Source organism: Pseudochaenichthys georgianus, chromosome 1 (assembly GCF_902827115.2).
Source record: "Pseudochaenichthys georgianus chromosome 1, fPseGeo1.2, whole genome shotgun sequence".
NCBI lineage: Eukaryota > Metazoa > Chordata > Actinopteri > Perciformes > Channichthyidae > Pseudochaenichthys > Pseudochaenichthys georgianus.
In genome coordinates, this window is record NC_047503.1 from 16,243,409 (window position 1) to 16,266,434 (window position 23,026).

The window sequence follows — 23,026 nt, forward strand, 5'->3', positions numbered from 1 at the left end:
CCAGTGGGAGGGGGACAAGACGTAATAAAAACCAATGGACACTCATTATGGACTACCTATGGAAGGAGGGGGAAGAGAGAGAGAGGAGAGACCCCGGAGACACCAATGGACAGAGGGGATCAAGGGGGCTGGGCTAAGGGAGGGAGGGAGGGAGATCGAGAGAGGGGGGAGAGAGAGAGAGATCGGAGGAAGTAGCAGCAGAAAGCTCGTGAAGCAAAGGAGGATCAACCCAGCTTTACTGAACATATTTAATATAGTTTATTCTTATTTTCAGGCTGGGATACATTTCTGGTGTTCAATAAAAAAAAAAATGTTTGACTTCGGATTAAATGTTTCCCATGGTTACAAAAAATGTAAATAGAGCAACCTGACCAACATTAATTTGAATATTTTAAAGGTATTGTAACATTAAAGTTGTACTGATATATGTGCTCATATTTATACTATTGACAGCTGTATTTTGATATGTTTAATTGTGAGTTTGATAGGCACCAGGAAATATGTGTGTGTGTCGATTGTTACGTGTGAACCTGCCCAAGGACTGCAGATGGAGAGCAGATTGTAGCTATAATATGGCACAAGCATCTTTTCCCTCTTTGAGATGTATGCATTGTTATGCATGGTCCATGGACCCAACAAATATCTAATATTAATATGTTTTCAATTTTATCAAAATGATTACATAAAGTATTTAAATTATTTGTATTATTATTTATTGATGTGACAGGAAGAGACCCTTTAATTCCGATGTTTTATTTTTTGTAAAATGTTTAATTTGTGAGATCAAAGCTTTCTATAAGCGATTTAGGGCTGCAAGTAATTACCTTTATTTTCCAAAATATGTCTATGCCAATAATTAAAAGTCCAATATAAAAACCTAAATATACTCAGTTTAATGGGAAATACAAGTGATGAAAACAGGACATTTCCATATTTTAGAGGCTGGAAAAAATACCTTTATAAATTCAAAAACATGAATAGATTGTCAAAGTATTAAGCAATCATTTATTTAGTCAATCGATGAATGGATATCTGAACACATTTTCTATAAAAGAACCAAACAGTGTCTCTATATGTTAGAGAGAGAGGATCTACTTACTTTGTTATTTGCACACAATGTAATTGGAAACTATTCGTTTCCTTAATCTTAATCAGAAATCTAGGTGTAGTCATGGACTCTGACCTGAGTTTCAACAGTCACATTAAAACAGTTACTAAATCAGCCTACTATCACCTAAAGAACATAGGATTAAAAGACTAATGTCACAGCAGGATTTAGAAAAACTTGTCCATGCTTTTATCTTCAGTAGACTCGACTACTGCAATGGTGTCTTTACAGGTCTCACTAAAAAATATATTAGGAAGCTGCAGCTGATTCAGAACGCCACTGCTCGAGTCCTCACTAACACTAAGAAAGTGGATCACATCACTCCTGTTCTGAAGTCTTTACACTGGCTTCCTGTGTGTCAAAGAATAGATTTCTAAATACTGCTGCTGGTTTATAAAGCACTGAATGGTTTAGGCCCACAATACATTTCTGACCTCCTGCTAAATTATGAACCATCCAGATCTCTCAGGTCTTCAGGGACTGGTCAGCTTTCTGTCCCCAGAGTCAGAACTAAACATGGAGAAGCAGCGTTCAGTTATTATGCTCCAAACATCTGGAACAAACTCCCAGAAACCTGCAGGTCCGCTGCAACTCTGACTACTTTTAAATCCAGGCTGAAGACTTTTCTTTTTGCCGCTGCTTTTAATTGAACTATTCGCATCTTAAACTGCACTGTAACTTTTATCCATGTATTTTTTCTTGTAATGTTTATTTTATTAGCTTTTCTTTTTAATGACATTTTCTTAATGTCTTTCGTTTTTTGTAAAGCACTTTGAATTGCCTTGTGTTGAAAGGCTATATAAATAAACTTGCCTTGCCTTAATGCAAGAGAGGGAGATAAGAAGATCAAATTAATATTAATCAAATATAAGTATCTACTAATAAATAATGTACCAATAAACTGGTTATCTATAAACAATAAACCTGATTCTATATTCAAAGTGCAACACTGATTGGCTCCCTCTGCTTATTTTTATGCTTTTATATCAGACAGTATTTATGGATGGATAAGCAGACACATTTCTGATCTGAGCACAACACTATTCCTTAAGTTCACTTAGCCTTATGGGGGCATGAGGGAGAAAACACACTGCTGGAAGTGACTGCACTGTAATAATATGTAATAATATTGGGGTATTATGTGTAGAATTTATATCAAACTATTTATCATCTCCGGTTTAGTTTTTTATAGTTTTGTTCGGATTTGTATAGCCTTTACTGTACAGGAGCAGGCAGTAAAGTCTTCTGGATTTACAATCACATGCAACCAGGCAAATGATGTGCCATTTATAACTTAAAGAGTAAACTAATTATAACAAAGATATGTGAATATTTCTTGCAATTCCACTGCTGTCGTGAATGTGTTTTATTTGTTTGCATACCACAAAGCATGATGTTTTTATCCTTCAGGGACACCACTGAGGATTAATGCACCAATGAAGGGTGGCTGCACTCTAAACGATAGGCTAATAACTCCTGTGTAATGGAACCTCAACAGGGGTATTTAGCGCAAACAATGAATGTCAGATAGTAGATTACCTTATGTATGGCTCATATGGACCATATTGTTATAGTTATATAAACTACGCAAACAACCAAAAATAACCTTAACAAAATGATTTTATTTCTTCAGGTTTGGAAACATACCACAAACTTATTTTGACAAATTCATAACCGATAACATTTGAGTCAGTGATTAATATGATTAACATGAAAAAGTCAGGATTGATATTTCAGATAACACACATTATACAGTGAGACAAATATATCTAACACATGTTGAAATTCTAATTAATATCATAAAACATTTATGTTTTAGGGTGACTTTTAACAATTTAGGTTGTTGCTTATGAAGCCTCTTCCAAGACCTTCACTTCCCAGCTCAATACTTTGGCGCCATCTAGTGTCGTTATAGGAGAATAACCTCAAATGCAATTGAAGATGTTACAGGCAATAATGATTAAACATGCAGAGAATTGAGTTAGGTTATATCTTTTTCAGAATAGCAAAAATCAACTTTTTTTTATTGCAAAAAACTATCTTATGTTTAAATACTTAATACCATACTGCCAATAACACTACCGAAAAAGCATTTTATTAAAATTGAAACGTTTTTTTTAAATATGAATAATACTTTCTATATTTTACCATCATAAAGTGCATGTTCATGCTTAGTAAGGCATAAACAATCTATAAAAGGATAATTCACAACGAATGAGGTCAACAATAGCAGCACATACAAAACAGATATGCGTTATATAATTATATAAGGAGAACATAAAATGAGAATATTATAATGTGAATTACACATATATACCAATTGAAACAAAATAAAATCTATAATTTTCCCAAGGTTTTTACTTCTTTGTTGTTTAATAAACTGAATAATTTATGGAGACAATTCAGTGATAGACAAAGGGGAACACTTAGTGATTGTAAAAACAAAACACACATATAGAATAATGAGATAAATCAGATATTCAAGAGAGTAATAATCTGGATTATTATTATAACAAATATTATCTCTAAGATTATTAGGCAGAATTAGCCCTCATCAAAAAGTAGCTAAGAAATTCAACAATCGATAAAACCATGATTCAGAGATGGATAACTGCCGTCTAACTGTCTCAAGCAGGATGCATTAAGGGTCAATAGTGAGTTATCGAATCCGAAATGAATCTGACTTCCTGGTTCATTTGTTGTTGTTTTTGAAGCTGAGTCATGTCAAGTCTTGTAAAAAACAATGAAGAACTGAAGTAGTGATCGTCAAAACAAAAAATGCATCTAGAATAGTGCAATTAGTAGAAAAAAAACCTTGTTTTTTTCGAGCACCATTTTCTGGGTTATCATAGATTAAAAGATACAAGATTCAAAAGCTTTATTGTCCTATTCACAGTAGCTAGAGTGCAATGGCAATGAAGATGTCCCAGGCTCCTCCAACAATGCAACATAAATATATAAAACATGGACAAGACAAAATAATCAAACAAAAGAAATAGTGCAAGACAAAACCGAGTAGCTATAACATTGTGAGATTAAGATTATGTTACAAAACATATTGACCTCATTAGCTAAGAAATACTTTAATCTATACCATATGAGGCCATTATTATTATTCACTGAATTCTCCAAAATCCAGCATCACTCATCAAATATGAGCAAGGTCGGGAGGCTTACTTTAAAGATGTTATCCGTTACAATTACTAGTTACCTGTAAAAATGTTTAATCAGTAACCTAATCTGAATATCATAATATAAAAGCAATGTAACCTGATTATATCAAATGCAATGCAAATAAAAACAAGAGAAAGTGCTATTTTTATAAGTGGGGAGTGGACCTAACACCCTCTAGGGGGTCCTCATCTCCTCTAGGAGGGTCCTCACCTCCTCTAGGGGGGTCCGGGGGCATGCTCCCCCGGGAAGATTTTTTTTTTTTTTTCAATATTGAAGTTAAAAGCATCAATCTGGTGCACTTTGAGAGCAACATTAAGAGATCTATGGATCTATGTGCTCTTTGCTTGATTATGCCTTCCCAGTCCCTTATCACATAGCCTATAAGAGCATGGCGCCAGTTGTTGTAGCCAGTTGTGGTGAAGTCATCTGACGGACTTGAACCAAAATGTCTTCATGCATAGCAGAAGATGGCATCTTTTTTACATGAATATTCCAGCCAATCTCTGTTTTGAAACCATGAGCTGCAAAATGAGCGCCTTCAGGCGAGTTGGGCACTTTTTTAAATATACCTGGGCAGGCTCTGTTTTGCCGAGGTCCTCTGGCACTTGAGGGGCGCTGAGGGGTGGCGGTGTTTGGGGCAACGAAGACGGCTGCGGCTGCTCCGCCTCCGTGGGTGAGGCGGGCAAAGCCGACGAGTCGGGCGTTATTGTCCACGACAGTGGCCGCGGGTAACGTAATGTCCCCATGATCTGAACTGTTATTACCTGCAGTAGATGCAGTGTTACTGCTGGCGATAAGGGCTGGTTGTTTTAACCATTTTCTGATGTCCATCACTGACACTGATAGCTTTGTAAGAACCTTGCGGATGACGAACGCGCAGCGGCACAGGTCACACGCACCTGACATAATAACGTTACTTACCGTTTAAATTGACCAAATAAATGCAGCAATGTTATTTAACCACAATTCCAATGTATTTTATTTCAACTAAATTCTTCTTATTATTATACTTATTATTATTACTACTATTATTATTATTATTATTATTATTATTATATATGTAATATCTTTCAGTTTTTTTTTTTTCAGTTTTCAGTTTTTTTTTTTTCAAATGAGGGTGCATAACGACTCAACTGAGGGTGCAATGCACCCTCATGCACCCCCGTAGAACCGGGCCTGAGTGGAATAGTCTTTTACAAGTACAAGTCCAGAATACAAAATGTTACTCAAGTACAAAAGTATTGGCATCAAAATATACTTAAAGTACCAGAAGTAAAAGTAGTCATATGTCATTGGCCATTTCAGAAAAATATATATTATATGTTTTCATTTTAATGATTGATCATTAAAGTATTATCAAAGCTGGTAAAGGTGCAGCTCGTTTGAATGACTTTGTATACTGCAGGATAGCTTGTGAATAAAAGTACATTATTTACCTCTGAATTGTAGTGGAGTAGAAGTACAAAGCAGCAGAACATGGAAATACTCAAGTAAAGTACAAGTAGTACTCAAAATTGTAGTAAATGTACTTAGTTACTTCCCACCTCTGCTAAGGTTAATTGACATAATTAGCCCTCGTTAGCTGGGACATTTTTATGAGTCTATATGTGTTAGGCAAAATCACTGCATTCTCCAAAACCCAGCATTACTCATCAAATATGGGCCACTCACAGTTGGCTGTCAGTATTACATAACCTCCCGATCTCCTCCTATGTGAGCGCACACCGCCACCGTGAGGCCAAGACGCGGGGCTGCCGCAGAGCAGGGCTGGGCGGCGGGGTGAGGATCAGCAGCAGCTCTCCATAACCCTCCACACATCGGATGCTGATCGTCCGTGGAGCCGCACCTGGTGAGTGACATGTCTAATCCTCCGTTTGTTTGTTTTCCTGCGATGGGCTCAGCTGTTTAAGGATGGATGGAGACGCTTCACAAAGAGCATCGCTGTGTTTGTGCGACAAGCCTTATTAGCCTCTATCCGTCGTCCATAACCGGGGAGCCTCGGCGGCACAAACAGCCTCTATAACCTGATTTACAATAACACGTGATAAGTGTTGTCGTGAATCTGTCTAAATTAGCCTCTATTGGGCTTAAAGAGCACACGGACATGACAGTGAACGCCAAGGATCGATAGGCTTCTGTCGGTAATAAGAATTAAAGGCAGACAAAGTGTCGATAATCATTTATGAATATCATTATGTGCGGTGTCTTTGTATAATATTATTCTAAGGCGTTATGTATTTCTGGGACGGTTTCGATATGATACGGCTCCACGATAAGCGCTGGGCCTAACTGGGCCAATTTGCAGGCTTGTCATTGGCCGACTGTAACCCATTCATGCACGCTTGACGTGTTGTCATTTGCAGATTTATAGCTGTATATGCGTGTGTGCGGTCACGCGTCTTAAAGGGAAATATGGGCCACTCCAAGCCACGCAACTGAAAGGGTTAACATGACCAGAAGGGGGTGGGGGGGGGGGGCTGTCAGGTCCCATTGGGATCGAGTTGATGCACAAAAATGAGCCCCAGATATGACAACGTGTGCGTAATTACATCCCACTAACATACTCACCTATGGCTTCCAGAGCATGAGTCAGCAAGGCCTGATGGTGCTCCTGCAGAGGGAGGACCGGCTGTTGCCTCCGAGAAAAGAGCTGTTACCTGACAATCATATGAGAGAGCATCATGGGAAGCAGAGATGTGGGTTTTTTCAGGAAAAAATAGTATTGCTGTCTTTGTCTTCAATGTCTATGTCTCCCCCACTTCCTGTCTCCTTTTGGCCAATGAGCTCATACAGACTTCCAGCATCCAATTAAATTAGCTGTCCTAATGCACATGTGCCGTAAATTCAATCTGCATGGATACCTTTCTGACCTTTTGCCCACTCCACTTTCATGCAGCATCTTTATTTGACGTACACTCACAAGATTTTGTTGATTGATCTGTAAGAATGAGTCCATCCACAAAGATCCACGCAATAACTTGTGCTTTAAAGGGGCCCTATTATGCTTTTGGGGGTTATCTCTCTCCTTGTGTGTGCATGTAAATGGTCTGCAAAGGCTCAAATCCCTGTGTAAGCCAAACTGACGAATTAGTCGACTTATCTACTAAGAAGGAGCAGCCGTATGAAATGTATTAGGATGTCTAAAGTCTTAGAGTCTCGCTTTTATACACTTTTTTTGTATTTGCTGCCCTCCACACAGAGATGTGTCCTCGGGTGATTCCCAACATAGCTACAGTACATATGACACATGCACACAGATGTTTATTTTCTGTAATTATGTAAAGCAGCGTGCCTCCTTCACGCCTGCAAGAACTTGTAATTGTATGGATCAAAGCATTGTTCACAGATGGATGACTGCCGTCTAACTGTTCCTGTCTCCAGCAGGATGCATTAAGGGTCAAAGGTGAGCTAGCGAGGCAGAGATGAGTCTGACTTCCTGGTTCCTGGTGAGCGGCGGGGGCACGCGCCATCGCCTGCCCCGGGAGATGATCTTCGTGGGGAGGGACGACTGTGAGCTCATGCTGCAGGTGAGGCTGTCATATCTCCATCCAGGCTGGATTATCATCTGAAGCGCTGAGATTAGCGTGGACAGTGATTGACTGGATTGTGTGTGATTTAGTCTCGCAGTGTGGACAAGCAGCACGCTGTCATCAACTATGAGCCCAATGCAGACGAGCATAAAGTGAAGGACCTGGGCAGCTTAAACGGGGTGAGTGTTTTATGTGTCGACTATCCTGTGTTTTACAGCTTCATCTACCGACTGCATAAAAGAGAAGCAACCTCTGAAATAGTAAGAGGCACACTATGTTTAACCAGAATCTGTATGAATCGCTACATACTGTATGTCATGTATCTGAATATAGTACACTGACACTAGAAGGCTGTTTCCACAGTATGGTGTAGTGTTCCCTTTACTCTACATCTCACTCATTCATGGTTCAATGTGTGATTTACGCAAGTGTGATGTGGAAGCTAGAAGCCTCCATTGCAGTCCTCAAAAATAAACTGTTACAAATGAACAGGGTTGCTCAATGACAATGGTAAAATAAAAGGACAATTAGACAAAAGATTACCAAAGAAAAACGATAGGATAATTAGACAACACCGAATGTGAAAGAAAAAAATTATAATCAATCAGTAAGACGACAAATCAGGGGATCATACTCTAAAGAGAGCATGATGTGAACAACACAACAATACAAAAAGAAACAATAAATGATAATAAAACAGATATCTACAATGTAGTAAAATACAAAACTTGTGTCCGATTTGCCAAAAAGGACAGATAAGCTTTATTGGTCCTTTGGTAATGCTCTCATAACACAGACAGGCATTGCTTTTGCCAAATTACAGTGTAAAAAAACAATGATTCAAACATATTGCAAAATATACAGGATTCTGACCAAGCAGGAGGTCCACACTTTTATTAACATTTGGTTGTGATTCAGTACCCAGTCCTTAACATAACCCCTTTCTGTTTTTGTCTACAGACATTTGTCAATGACGTCAGAATACAGGAGCAGATCTACGTCACTCTGAAAGTTGATGACAAGTTGAGGTTTGGATACGATATCCTTTGAATCTTTTGTATGTGTCCAACCCGGTGACACACAGGACAAGGTCCCGGACGACACTGTAACTTGATCTGCTCTTGAATAGCTGTGAATGCTCATTGCAATCTGCCTGCTGCATAATAGATAACGCTATCCGTGCATGGTTCTCACCCCTGCAAAGAGTTATTTCACCTTAACCTGCCTCACATACCAACCTGTTCACCGTGCTTCGGGGAGAGATGCAGATTCCGGAGGAGGCCCTCAAGGTTAGACAGCACCTCGTGCATGTGTCAATGTAACTGTGTGAAAGACCTGCTCAAAACAGTGCAGACAGAAAGCTCTTATTTTTACGTCACTGTGTAAAAAAAACCCTGAAAGAAGTGGATTTTATTTAGAGAGCAAAGAGTTGTGCTGAACCAGGCACACATATTTTTACGAGAGCGATGAATCTGCAGCTTCAGAATCATCACAGCAAACTGCCCAGGTAGCTTAATGAGGAAGAGATGCAGTAATATTCCGGACGTATCCTCAATGATATGCAACATGTGTTCTTAAATGTGTTCTTAAATGTGTTCTTAAATGTCCAATAAAACAAAATCTGGCTTATCACATCCGTCAGCATGAGAAGTTCAGCAGCCAGCTGCAGCTCAACCAGAGGAAACCTCCGGAGAAGGAAGCGTGTAAATCTGAGGCCAAACCCTCCAAGGCAGCAGCAGAGGGTGGGGGGGCCGCCGCCGCCGCCAAGCCTCCTGAAGCCAGCAGGGTGGAGGACAAGGCGCCAGGTGAGAAGAGCAAATCAATGATCTCAGTGTTCAGATGCCACTTTCACAAATGTACAGGAGACTTAGGATATCATGTCGACGGGCGCTGTGGGCAAGAGGGTTTCAATGTTAACCAGCACAACTGAGTCATTCATTTGTCCAATGACTCCTTTTTTTACTTCCATAACATTATGTCATCACTATGTTACCATTGTGCTTCAATTGGCTAGCGCTCCAACACATTGTACGTGATAGGCTAAGGGGCGGGAGCAGGACATTTCTAAGCGGTTGACCAATCACAGCAGAGCCGGCCAGCTAACCAATCAGAGCAGACTGGGCTCTGGTTTCAGACAAAGGGTCAAGAGAGTTGCTGCAGCACAGGCAGTATGAGGAAAATAAAGACCTTTTTGAACTTTAAAGCATGCTAACATGTCAGAGTAGAGGCACAAAATACACATAGGAAACGTGAAGATGGGCATAATAGGGGCCCTTTAAATCTGTATTAAATGTGTTAGTTGTGTAAAATGTAGCCATCTCATTCCATCATTCAACTGATGTTTCTTTTGCCAGGGGACGTCTCAGTGTTACACAAAGTCACGCCTCTCTATGGCCAGCCTGCCTGGTGGGGAGATCAAGAAGCTAAGAACCGGCAACCAGGCAGGCCAGAGGAGAAGACCTCAGATCGGAAGCGAGAGAAAGCTGAAACAGGTGTTTAAATAACTCTAAAACCAAACGATAAAATGTGTTGAAATATCTCTATTTGACGCACCTTTAAATGTCCCTTTAATGGATGAATCTTTAGTTTATTCCCTTAGCAGTGCTAACCATCCCTTATATATCCTCTTTATTTCGGTCAGACACCAAGAAGAGTGCAGAGGCCCCAAAATCGGCCCCACAAGCAGCTTCTAATCAGGAGCCCAGCTACTTTGAGATCCCAACCAAGGACACTGCCTCGGCAGGTAAAGGGAGTGGTGAAGCCCCCTCACGAGATCAAGATGCTTCTTCTGCCACAGATCCAGGCCATGGTCACTCCTCCTTCACCATTGAGTTTGACCCCATGGCGGCAGGTAAAGTGAGCGCCAAAGATCGTGTTGCGAAGGTGGGACCGGAGACCAGGCCCCGACTCAAAAGGGCTGTCGGGGAGGAGCTGAGTCCACTTCAGACCGCCATGGTGGCTGCGGAGGTCAAGGTCGCTGACTGGCTGGCCCAAAACGAGCTGCCATTGGCTCTTAAAGAAACGGTTGCAGAGGAGGACGGGGAAAGTGTGAAGAGTGATGTGCCTGTGCAACTGAAGAGCCTCAAAGGTGGGTATGGGCAGCCATTTGTCAGAGGTGGGAAGTAGTGGAGTACAAATACTTTGTTACTGTACTTATATACGTTTTTCTGGTATCAGTAATTTACTCCACTACTTATTTTTCTGACGACTTTTTACTTTTACTTCTTACATTTTCAAAACAGGTTTGTTACTTTAGTTTGAATGTGTGTTTGGTGGCATGATCATTATTATTTAGAGTCATTGCATGCATGTGTATTTGAACACGATCCGTGTATCCATCATTTCCTGGTTTCTCTAAACAAGAGCCACCAATGAAAAAATAAAAACGTTGTTCAGCGACACATTCATTAGCTAACAATGACGTTACTGTTCTATTGATATAAAGGGAGGTCAGTTACTCTTTAAAACAGTTGGTAGTTATGGGTACTTTTTACTGAAGTACATTTCGAAGCCCATACCTCTTTACTTTTACTTGAGTAAAGAAGTTTAGTCAGTACTTCTACTATTTTTAAACACGAGTATCTGTACTTCTACTTGAGTAAAGGATGTGTGTACTTTTGCCATCTCTGCCATTTTCCATGTGTCTCTACATATAATATCATAATTCAGCCTAAGCCCATAACCTTCTTTACCCCTCCCATGCCAGGCAGTAAACATGAGGACGGTACACAGAGTGACTCAGAGAACGCACTCGGAGGCAAAGGCAGGGCCACAACAATGGAGGAGCGCTCGTGGGGGCTTTGGGGCGGGATGAAGATCAGAGAAGGTCGAGCTAACGTACCGGAGGGGCTCTTCGCAGAGGAGGACAGTCCGGCTCGCCGTCGCAAGTCTTCAATTTCTAAAGCGGCGTGTGGATTCGTAGAGAGGCGACGCGTAGAGGCAACACATCAGCAGGGCGGACGCGATGAGGGCTATCACCATGGAGATGACTACAGTGACAGGGGGACCTATACCATTGAGCTGGAGAATGGAGATCAGGAAGAGGAAGAGGCAAGGAAAATGATAGACAAGGTGAAAAGAAAGGGTCAGGATACTGGTTTAGGTTTTTATTTTAATGACTATCTTATTTGTGTCTGTAGATTTATCCTAAATTAACCAAAATTAGCATTAGATGATATTTGCTAACATTAATTAAATTAAATAAACATACATTTTCAGAACACTTGTAATACAAATGATTAACGTGTTAATGTGAGAAATCAGCTAGGGAATTTTAATATCAACAAGGTATTTTCTTTACCAATACATCTGAAGTGTCTTGCAAAATACATTTTACAACATATATTCTCGATATTCTTATGATGTGTTTTATTTCTAATACTTTGTAAAATATTATTCTCCAAAAAACATTGCAAAAATAGATTGAAATTTGTTTTGGGCTATTGACAATATTTGTAGATTCTTGGATTTATTACGCTCTGTGAAAAAAATGTGACCCTTACAACACCTAAGGAAACGCTGAATTTGCATATTCAAACATACAATAACACTGGGCATACACTTTCTGACCTTTTCATGTGTGTATGATGCAGGTGTTTGGTGTGGATGAGCAGGAGGGTGTGTGTGTGTCCAGGCTGGGGGGTGCTGACCAAAGAGAGGGGCTCACCTCCCAGAGGTCTGGTGGAGACAGAGGGAAGCATGGACGCATGGAGACAGAGGTGCAACAACTGAAAGCTTTCAAATTCAACCGAAAGAGTTGTCATGTCTCCAAACACAGTGAATCATAATAATTATTCTCGTGTATCTTTCATGCTGTTCAGGTACTGTCTGAGGAACTGATGGTGGGCGGTCCTCGCTGGGTCTCGCAGTGGGCTACTCTGGCTGCCAGTCACATCAGGACAGACCCTGAGGGATCCGGAGGGGAGAGTCACATCATGGCCACAGAGGACAGAGGTAGCTCAAATCTGAATGGAAAAGACAGAAATAATTCAGTTTGTCAACTTATTTTAAGTTGAAGTTACATGTGTGTGTCTTTAACCCACCGCTAATGGATCAAACACACACATAAAAACATACATTTCTAAGCATTATAAATCAAACATTTCCAGACAATGCATTAAAGGATACATCTAGTGCTCATTTTCACGTTCATACTTGTATTTTGCGTTTTTACTAGAAGATGTTAACATGCTTACTGTTCAAGTAGCACGTTTTTTTTCTTGTACTATCTGTCTGACATTAATTGACCCGTGGTATGAAACGCTCCGTTTTAGTGCCTGTCTCTTTAAGCCAACTTCACAAAAAAGATAAAGAAATTAAGATGGCGCCGGTGATGATGGCTGTCGTGTCTTTGGCTCCTCTCTTCTTGCACTATTGTATCTGTTTTATTTGTTTTATGTCCAATACATATATTATCAATGCACCACCCACAACCCACAACTGGGTGGTTTTATTTCACATATTGTGTGTTCTCCATATCCCATTAATATGTTTGCATAATCACTGTGTTCATTTTTCATAATATGTCCCCTTTAAAGTATGAAGGACATGAAGATTCTGTTGAGTTTGGTAGAAAACAACAGTTGAATCAAACCCTTGGAGCCAATGCATCTTTTCTTCTAGCATACCCCCCACCGTTGATATGTAATTCCCATCTTTCCGAGAATCCTCTTTACTAATAAAAGTGTTTTCTGTCTCTCAGCTGAAATAAGTGAGTCCAGCCACTCGGCCTCCTTTGCCTCGTCTGGCTACACAGAGCGTAAGAGGAGAACCCTGCCCCAGCTGCCAGGTGAGGAGCTGGTCCTGGGAAGGAGGACCCCTGGCGCGGGCCTTCGTACGGATATGGGGGAGAAACAGGACACAGAGCTACAGGAGAAGGAGAGCAATGAGGAGAAAATGTCCCGGGGAAGGAATCGACCAGGTCACTGCCCTGGTGGAGTGGGCAGTCACGGTGGCAGCCCCAGTCGCTCCTCTCCAGCCAAGTCACAGGACAGCGCTGGTGGGAGGTCAGGTGTGTTGGCAATGCCCCCCCCTCGTCCATTAACCAGTGGGGAGAAGAGAATGGAGGACGCACGGAAGAGGAAAAAGGAAGAGGAGAAGGCCAGGGAAAGTAGTGGCAAACCATTGTTTAGGCAGGAGAGTTTTACTGTGGATAAACCGAGTTCCAACCCCTCCATTGAGCTCCGACCTCGTATCCAAGCACTCACAGGCAGCAGAACTCAGATCAGGGAGGTCAGCCTTGAGAACACATCGCTGCAGAAAGACTCAGAAGCTGTGGCCGCCTTTTTAGAGGCGACTGTGTCAGACCAAGGTGATCCACCAAGTCAGTCCATCGAAGGCTCCTTGTCACCAGAGTCAGACGTTGACACGACCAGCACAGTAAGCCAGGCCGAAGGAGCGAGGAAAGTGATCCAGAAACGGCGGATTTTAGCAGGACAGCAGAGGGAGAGAACAATGGTGTGCTCATCTGGCAAAGGCCCCGCCGGGGGCCGAGAGACCCAGGACAGGAGGGTCAAGGCCAGGGCACCTGCACCTCCGAAGGCTGGTCGCCCCTGGGCCTCCCTGGATCTCACAGACGATGATGTCAATACCAACTCGCTCCTCTCCGACTCCCTGCCCAACACACAGGAATCTAAAAGCTCTACTACCAGAGCCCCGACTGGGAGCAAAACAGTGGGGGCTAGCACCAAGGCTAGTCGGGCGAAGGTCAGCCAGGCCCCAGCCTCTTCTGCAGCCAGTAAAAACACCAGTGGTCCCAAGCCTAGGCCCACCAGGGCGTCCCTGCTGAGGCGATCCCGGCATGGGGATTCCTCAGACACCGAACCTGCTGATTTCGACCGGATGTCGGTAGCTTCTGAGGCCTCCACAGCGAGTTCCACATCCAGGACAGGGATGGCAAGAAGGGGAATGTCCAGGATAGAGGCTCTGGCACAGCCTAGGAGGCAGAGGGTGGGCTCCCCGTCAGCCCAGAGCGACTCAGAGGCCACAGTGACGAGGGGCAGAGGTCTAGGATCCCGGAGTGTAGCAGGGGATTACTCCATCAGACAAGGACTGAGAGGGTCCAATTTGAGCTCAGTGTCTGGACCCAGGGCTCGGGCTAACAGCGCCTCCAAGCTACCTGATAAGAATAGAGGGACCTCTTCCTATGGACACATCCCACCTGCTTGTAAGTAGTAATGTTAATATTTCCATATTAAACCGTTTTATCTGATGCTTTTACTGTCTAAATAAGACGTCTAATACATCTAATAATCTGTCTCGAAGCCATGAGAGGGAAATGAGAAAATATTTAATATAAGTCTGATCTTAGTAGTTTACAGTTTTTGTGTAAATGTTTCAATAAAACACTGTACACTGCTGAGTAGTTGGGAAACATTGTACATCTAAAGGGCCAGATATTTTTCTCAGGAGTTGAAGATCAAAACAAAGCAAAAAGAAGAGCGAATATCGGATTTGTCAGTTTGCCAGAAACTCTTAATGAATGCTAACGTTGCTCAGTGTGTGGATAGGCGACTGTATGCTTACATGTTTTCCTTATAAACCTGACTGTTGCATTTACAGCACATTTGAAGCCCCGTCTAAACTAAACTTCCGTTCTATCCAAAAATTAGCTGGCACTCGGTGGCGCCGCGTGCCTGTGGATTATGCTTCCACCTCAGAGGACGAGTATGGCTCCAACCGGCACCTTTCCAAGCAGAGCCAAACACGGCCATTCCCTTCCACTCGGGTAGCCCAGCTAGGAGGCTCCGCCCCCGCCACTCCTAGTCCTACAGGTCTGTCTGCTCTGAGGCAGCAGTCCAAGGAACAGGACGAGTATATGAGAGACTGGACAGCACACAGTGAGGAAATAGCCAGGTACGTGGGTGGGAGTGAGAAGTACTCCAGAGTAGTAAGGGAACAGTGATGAGTCATGATAACATTTTTAAAACATGATTCTTCTGCTCCGAGTTATTCCTGTTCTTACTTGCTGTTATTTGATTTTGTCCATATTGAAAGTAATGAATTTCCGTGCGATCTGATATAAAAAGGTATCACTTTTAATTTATTAATTTCGTATTCTGTTCTTGTACATATCATATTCTATTTACATGTATATAGACTTTTTGCACTCTTTTATTTTGTATTTTATTATATATGTTGCATTGTTGGAGGAGCTCAGGTCAGAAGAATTTAATTGCCATGTCTACACTGTAGCTATGTGCATATGACAATAAAACCTTTGAACAATGAAATTGAACAATTTGAACAATGGGGATTTCAAGTTTGTATTTATTCATCAGGATCAGCCAGGACCTAGCCAAAGACCTCGCCATGCTTGCCAGAGAAATTCATGATGTGGCCGGAGAGATCGACTCAGTCAGCCCTGCAGCCACCGACCCTGGAGCTATGGTAGTCAAAACTGTATACAATTATTTCTATCTGTTGATTATATAACTACAAAATATCAAGATTTGTATTAAATTGCTGCTACGCAGATGGAGGAGCGTGTGTTTGATGACAGCTTGGATCAGAGTGGTGCTTCTGCAGAGCACAGCGGCATTGTGGGAACCAACGGGCGCTCTGTGGAGCTTCGACCCCGAGGCTCTGGTGGACAGAGCTCACGCTCCATCCGCAGACAGACATGGAATAGAGATGATGTGAGTCGCTCTTTTGATATAAAACAACATTCTGCTGTGAGGCAATCTGCATGACATAGGGGTATCGAAGAGTTTGAATTATCACTGATTTTCTCATTCAAATCTGTATTTCAAGTATGGAGAAACATTGGAATTTAGTGTACAAAATGTGTTACTGTGAAATCGGCTGTCGGAAAATGTAGATTATAAACGTATAAACTATATTTCCACCTCAACACCGATTTACTTTTTGAGCATACTGTATGTTTGGTACAGAATTGTGTTGCAGAACAATAAAGTCACTCTATACCACAGCATGCCACTAGAGGGAGCTCCATATCTCCAACAGCAGTTACCCTTGAACAAATATCTGCTTAAAACTGGACCAAAAGCTACTAGTTTAGCCAATGAGAAAGAATACTTTGCAGAACGCATGATAAGTAATAGCTAAAATTAGGTTCAATTGAGCAAAATCATTGAAAAGACTGTTTATATTTCTTGTTTTATCTGCTTTGATTGTTTGCCTTTGTGAAAAAGTGATTTTTTTTTCATCATGTTTCAGTCGGTGCTGGACAGTTTACTACTAGCATCGGTCTCTCAGCTTTCAGCGAGAATACGTCAGTCTGTTGATAAAACAGCCTACAAAATAAGGTACATTTAATAAATATACAGACATTTGTGAAAATAAAAAAGACAATTTTTGTTACGGTTTGGTAATGGTTTGTACATTTGGCATTAGAACGGTCAAATGCTGGATTAATTGGAAGTCAAGATCGTCGCTTAAAATCTGTTTTTGTGTATAGGGTTTGCAACTAAAAATTGTTTTTATCATGGATTAATTTGATGACTATTTTATAGATAATTGAATTATCATTTGGTCTATAAAATCAAGGCAAGGTAATGAAAAATGAGTTTCTTAGTTTCTCAAAATCCAAGGTGCTGTCCTCAAATATCTTGTTTTGTCAGTCCAAGTCATAAAGACATTCAATTTAATATGTCATACAAGGACAGAGGAGAAAACTACATTAAAGTGGTTTAAAACTTACATTTCTTGCAATATTTGCATGAAAATGCATTCTTTATTATTACATGTATTTTTCATGTTGATGAACTACTGAATTAGAGTTGAAGTTGTGAATTTAAATCTGGTTTTAATGATAAAATTGTTCTTACAAATTCACACGTGCAGAAAAGGATTGTTAAAATAGAAACCCTTTAAATCAGGTGTTAAGATCTTGCCTGTGTTTGATGTTGGAACTAGGCCAAGTAATCTGTTTGAGTGGCACATCACAAAGGTTTACTCTGACAACCGGCTACATGTCTCATTATAACAACTCAAAGGCCTTCTTTCATTCCTACAATACACAGACAATGATTGTAACAGTCAACTCATATTTATATAAAGAAGTACATTTAACATATTCATGTATTTTACCTTCATCTATTTCTGTACCAACTTGGCCTCCAGGATCCTCTTCAAGGACAAAGAAAGAAAATGGGAAGAGATTGAGAACAAACTGCAGGCAGAGCGCGACTCCTTACTACTCAAGAGCTCCAACAAGGTGATGTCCCCTCAAACAATGTCTGTTTTATTTGATGAAGGCTGGGGAACTATGCAGGACAGGCACGTAGCAGTTTGCCTCTAGAGATGGCAATATCTTTCAGTCCAACTTTTACCAGACAGAAATATCTCTATTGGATCGCCATACAATTAGGTTCAGACGTTAATGCTTCCCTCAGGTTGAATTTTAATCACAACGGTGATCCTTCAACCTTTCCTCGAGCATCAGCAGGACAACATTTCATTTTGTCGTTTTATATTGGTTTCTACAAAAGTAATGACTAACTTCTATCAGCCTCAGCTGTACTTGGGATACATTGCTCATAAGATAAGTTTGCATGCTACCACAAAACCAAAATGGTGAACATGGTAAAGAATATACCTACTAAATCAGGAAGTTTACATATGTGTTCTAACCTTGTCAGCATGCTAACGTTAGCATACCAACATGTTTCCCCTAAAATGTTTTGTAAACACTTTTTATCATTTATGAAATATCAAAATGGGTGAATGTTTTACTGTGTGTGTTTGTCAAAACTGATTTTTTTTCTAAAAAGATATTCAAGATGGATTATCCTTGCATAACATTTTGTGCTGACTCACCTCTAAGGGCTTCCACAGATTTAAATCATAACTCAAATCTGAATGTATGCTATGTATAACTATGTATTTATGATATAACATTAAACAGAGAAACTACTGCACATATTAAAGGTTGCCATCATTTTATATTAACTGGCTGGCAATAGCTCTTTAGAAAAGGGTCACAGAAAAAGTGTGATTATGTTTCTGCATGGATGCACATTAGATAGCATGTGATACCATATCTTTTTGGTAAAGAACACCAAAAAGTGGCACAAGGTGTTGACAGCTAACTTTATTGGAATAATATCTGCACATCCAAAATGTCTGCAAGTGGGAAGAAGTGCAATTTGTGGTTGAATGTGAGGCATTCATCAGACAGACACATTTCAGGGGAGTGTAATCAGCATAGTGTTTGATTTTTGGCACTAGTTGAGCATCAATTATTACAAGAAGAGAGACTGAAATGTAATTTGAAAAAGCTACTCTAATGAATAACTTGCTTATTGCTTATGTTTTATTTTATCCATTAGCTTTTTAAATGGTGAGATTATTGCTATACAGTTTAACTCCACTCTTTCTGTTTCCTTTGCTACACAGTACAATATCTGATTACTTACTGAAGCAGTCACAGACAGTGACTGTATAACAGCTTTTCTGGAGGATCAATTCAAAGACAGACACACACATGCCATTTAGATAACCATGCAAAACCTTTTTTGTAGCGCACAAAATACGGTTGTTTATTTTGATACAGAAAAAATGATTACAGGCTGTAGCAGTCGCAACAAGTTAGAGTCTACAAATCTCACACCTCTCTCGAGCGCAGGGTCATAAATCATACCAGCCTGTCCTCATGTGAACCCCTGAAGAGACATGTGTATCCACATAACAGTCACATTGCTCATAAAGCATTACTGAGCGAATACACGGCACGGCTCCAAACCTATTCCTGCAGTGTGGAGCAGATTAATGGAGTTGATTTACTTTGTGTATGAACTTTTACTTATTAAATCACATCAACCAATTAAAAGCTTTTCTTTATGTCCACTAGGAGCTTTCAACCATCATTCAAGACCTGAGGAGAGTGGAAAGACAAATGCTCGGTATGGATGTGATGCTTTCCTGTAGTATTTATTACACTGCCACACGTCAAATTACAAGTGTATTTTGTACTGTGTTAAAGGAATACTATGCCAACAACATGACAAGATACAGTTACTGTATGCACTATGTGTTTCCAAGAGAAAGTAAATGATTGCATGCCCCCATAGAGAAGGAAGAATCTAAAAAGTGAGTTTGATTAATTTAGTTAGACTGGGATTAGACAACAGCAAAATTGATATGTTTTTAAAGTAAGGTTTAGTGAAAATGTATTTGTTGGGAAGAAGTTGGTATATTACTGGTCAGTTTTGGTAACAGAAGGCCAGTTACAGTATTAATATACAAAACCATCCTTTTTTGTTGAATCATTCTTTTAAATGTAAGCATATTATTGATTATATTTGAAACGTTTCTTTTTGGACAGTAATTGACATGATGGTGGACCATGATGGCACCCTGGATGCCCTGTCCAATATGGGCATGACCAGTCCTTTGGCTGACCAGAAGACGAGCCCCGGAGCTCAGCAGGGGGCGTCTGTGTTGCACCCTGAAGTTGGAGCTCCCTCCAGCACACTCTCCAGGCCAGAGGGACGGACCACTGACTCCTGCGAACCTTAACACCACGCAGAGGTGGCAGAGCGAGAACAAGGGCTCCGTCAGAGCCCTAGATCCTACACTGATACAACAAGGACATATATAAGAATGCATCCTTTATGTTGGACATATCCTGAAAGTGTGGGGTTAGAATCATTTAAAGTGTGTCGTTTGAGACAAAGGAGGAAAGAGAAGGAGAAAGATGCCTATTCTGTGGGAGAACCACACTGCCCTGACTATGAATCAAAGTGACTTGTGATTGAACTTTTACAAAAAAGCTATGTGAGATATACAGTATGAAACATAACAGTACTATTTGTTGGGCTAATGAAGAAGATGTAACATCATATACAGTGAAATGTGGGATCTGTGTTGCTTTTCATTCTTACAATCCATTAACTACGGAAGCCCTGAGAAACAAAAAGGGAAAACAAATGTTTTGCCTTGATAACCTTTCTAAATTCATTAAAAAGTATCTTTCTCTATCTGTAAAACAGGTAGGGAATAACATTTATCAGTAGGATATTTTTTCTTTGTTGTTGTTTACTATTTTCTGTGAAAACTGTTGCCAGGTGAATTTAATTTATTTTGTAAAGAAACATTTTCAAAACATTTTTAACCTAGGAAACATTAACCTAGATTGTTTTAACTTGTTTTATGAGTCATTAATGCAGGAAAGAAAAATACTTTTTTTCTCATTTGCATCTTTGGGCTTCCGTACATTTTCTTTTAAATATTTGAAAAAAGGACACATGTAAATGAAGACAGGGTTTTATGTTGTCATTTCCCCCCCCCAAATTACTGTTTCTTTCCCAAGCCTTCAAATATTGCAGTTTGAATCAAGAGCTGACTTAATGCCAATGCAGAACTTATGAAGGGGCAGAGGTGTCACAAAAGGAAGAGTGTGTGAAACTGTTTTTCTACCCAGCCATAGGTTATTTATATTCATTAATATAATGTTGCAATTGTAATCCCCAAACCTGCCTCAGTAATGATTTTACATCAGAAAAGAGCAGCTTTTGCTAGGAAAATAACTGGGTATGTACCAATGTTAGTTATAGTTCAATCAGAAACTCCCATCCATGCCTTTCTTTTTCTTTTTTTGGCGATGTCATTTGAAACCAGTATCAAATATAGACCGTGTATGTTAATAAACAAAACTATGAAATCAAATGTAGCTCCCAGAAAGGTTTTCCTCTTCCAAATGTATTTTTTGTCACAAGTGCCCTGGATCAAACAATCATTATATTTGGAGATGAAAGATGCCACAGTGTATAGGAGATGGTGTTGTTTTGCACATTACAAAGCTGTTATATGGACATATTCATCTCTGAGGGAACAGGACATGACGTGCCCCTGTGGCGCTTCTTTTTCATGCCCCTCAACCAAAAACGAAACAGGGTGAAAGCCAGCTGCCTGTGGATGAACAGATTGTCAAATTATTTTTCTGATAATGATGCGTTTAAACCAGCGTAGACAAAGTCCTGCAGCTTTTTTATTGTTACCGATGCAATGGAACGATGGACAGTATAATGGTTTTCCAATGTCTTGCCTCATACCAATGTTTACACATGAATGTAACCCGAGAACTGTTGAAACATTTTAGCCAAAACAACTTGAATAAATATTAATATCTGCATTTTGTGCTCAGCACCTACTGATCTTTGTCTTTTATTCTTTTTGAGCATTTGGAGAATCTTTCATTTTGATGTTTTGTATGAAGTTTTTTTCTTTTCTTTGTAATGATGTCAGGTCACATGTTGACCTGGCTATACCTGTGTATTGTTTGTCTTATTTCCAATAAAATGCATGATTATCATGAGCTGTTTTATTTCCACATCAATTATACTGCAGCGAAAGATTATAGTGTTATTCAAAGTGGTGCTTACATAGTTTTCGGTGAAAGTTACTTAATGCATTTAAGTAGCGCGCTCAGTTTTTAAAGAACTTGCTACTGTTGAAATGACTAGGTTAGCTATGTTAGCTAGCTAGCTTACAGTAATAATGATATCGGAAGACAGTGCCGCCCCTCCCTACATGCAGATCATACAGACTGCGTGGGGCCTCATCTTATGCACAAATGCGGCACAATTACGAGTGCCACAGTTTCCCCGCAGCGAGGCTCCGGCGTTAACAGTTTATGCAGTGCTTTTAGTAAATGTTGTGTATGTTTTGTGTAGTTAGTGAAGCTGTTTCGTCATTTGCCTGTGTTTTGGATATTTATGTTTTTATAATAATATTCTATATGTATGTGTATAGCATTTTTTGAGCGGTTGTGCCGAATTTGCACCGGTTTGCCACTGTAGTAATATTATAAAAACTATCTTTAACTCAAGTACATTTACATGACAGCAGTAGCAACTTTTCACATTTCAATTTGACACGCAAATCATTTGATCAGAGTAGTCAAACCTAGCTGTGTTAGTGTACAAGGAGTGGACCCAAAAGCACAAAAGGCAAGATTCAAGTACAATAAAACATCTTTATTTGAAAAAGCAGAAACAGTACAAAAATATATACAATAAAAAATCTACACTAATGTTTACCTAACTAATAACTAGAAAAATACTTCTACCTGATCTTACCTTACTATAACTAAATCTACGGACAATGACTATAGCTTAGATACTTAGATGCAAATAGGATAACGCGGGAGAGTTTGGCAAAAGACACAAGACAATCTGGCAACAAACAAAGGAAGACAGGACACCATACAAGAGGGAAGTGGGCACAGGTGGAAACAATCAGGGCGGGGCAG

At 40.2% G+C, this 23,026-nt stretch overlaps 1 protein-coding gene across 3 annotated transcripts; it reads left to right on the forward strand.

Annotated features, from left to right (window-relative positions):
- Window positions 1–6,019: 6,019 nt before the first annotated feature.
- On the forward strand, window positions 6,020–22,087 carry cep170ab (centrosomal protein 170Ab). Of its 3 annotated transcripts, none has more exons than XM_034095371.2 (19): window positions 6,020–6,131; window positions 7,664–7,809; window positions 7,902–7,991; window positions 8,773–8,851; window positions 9,043–9,101; window positions 9,455–9,617; window positions 10,167–10,304; window positions 10,454–10,900; window positions 11,519–11,883; window positions 12,405–12,530; window positions 12,633–12,765; window positions 13,514–14,977; window positions 15,423–15,666; window positions 16,092–16,200; window positions 16,287–16,448; window positions 16,990–17,078; window positions 17,896–17,989; window positions 19,625–19,676; window positions 20,099–22,087. In XM_034095371.2, exons 2-19 carry the CDS (start codon window positions 7,705–7,707, stop codon window positions 20,290–20,292), a joined length of 4,113 nt encoding a protein of 1,370 aa, XP_033951262.1. In that variant the 5' UTR covers window positions 6,020–6,131; window positions 7,664–7,704; the 3' UTR covers window positions 20,293–22,087. The 3 variants fall into 3 exon arrangements, with proteins under 3 accessions (XP_033951262.1, XP_071061740.1, XP_033951336.1); XM_071205639.1 differs by having other exon boundaries at window positions 11,519–11,862; XM_034095445.2 differs by having other exon boundaries at window positions 7,667–7,809.
- The last annotated feature ends 939 nt before the right edge of the window (window positions 22,088–23,026 follow it).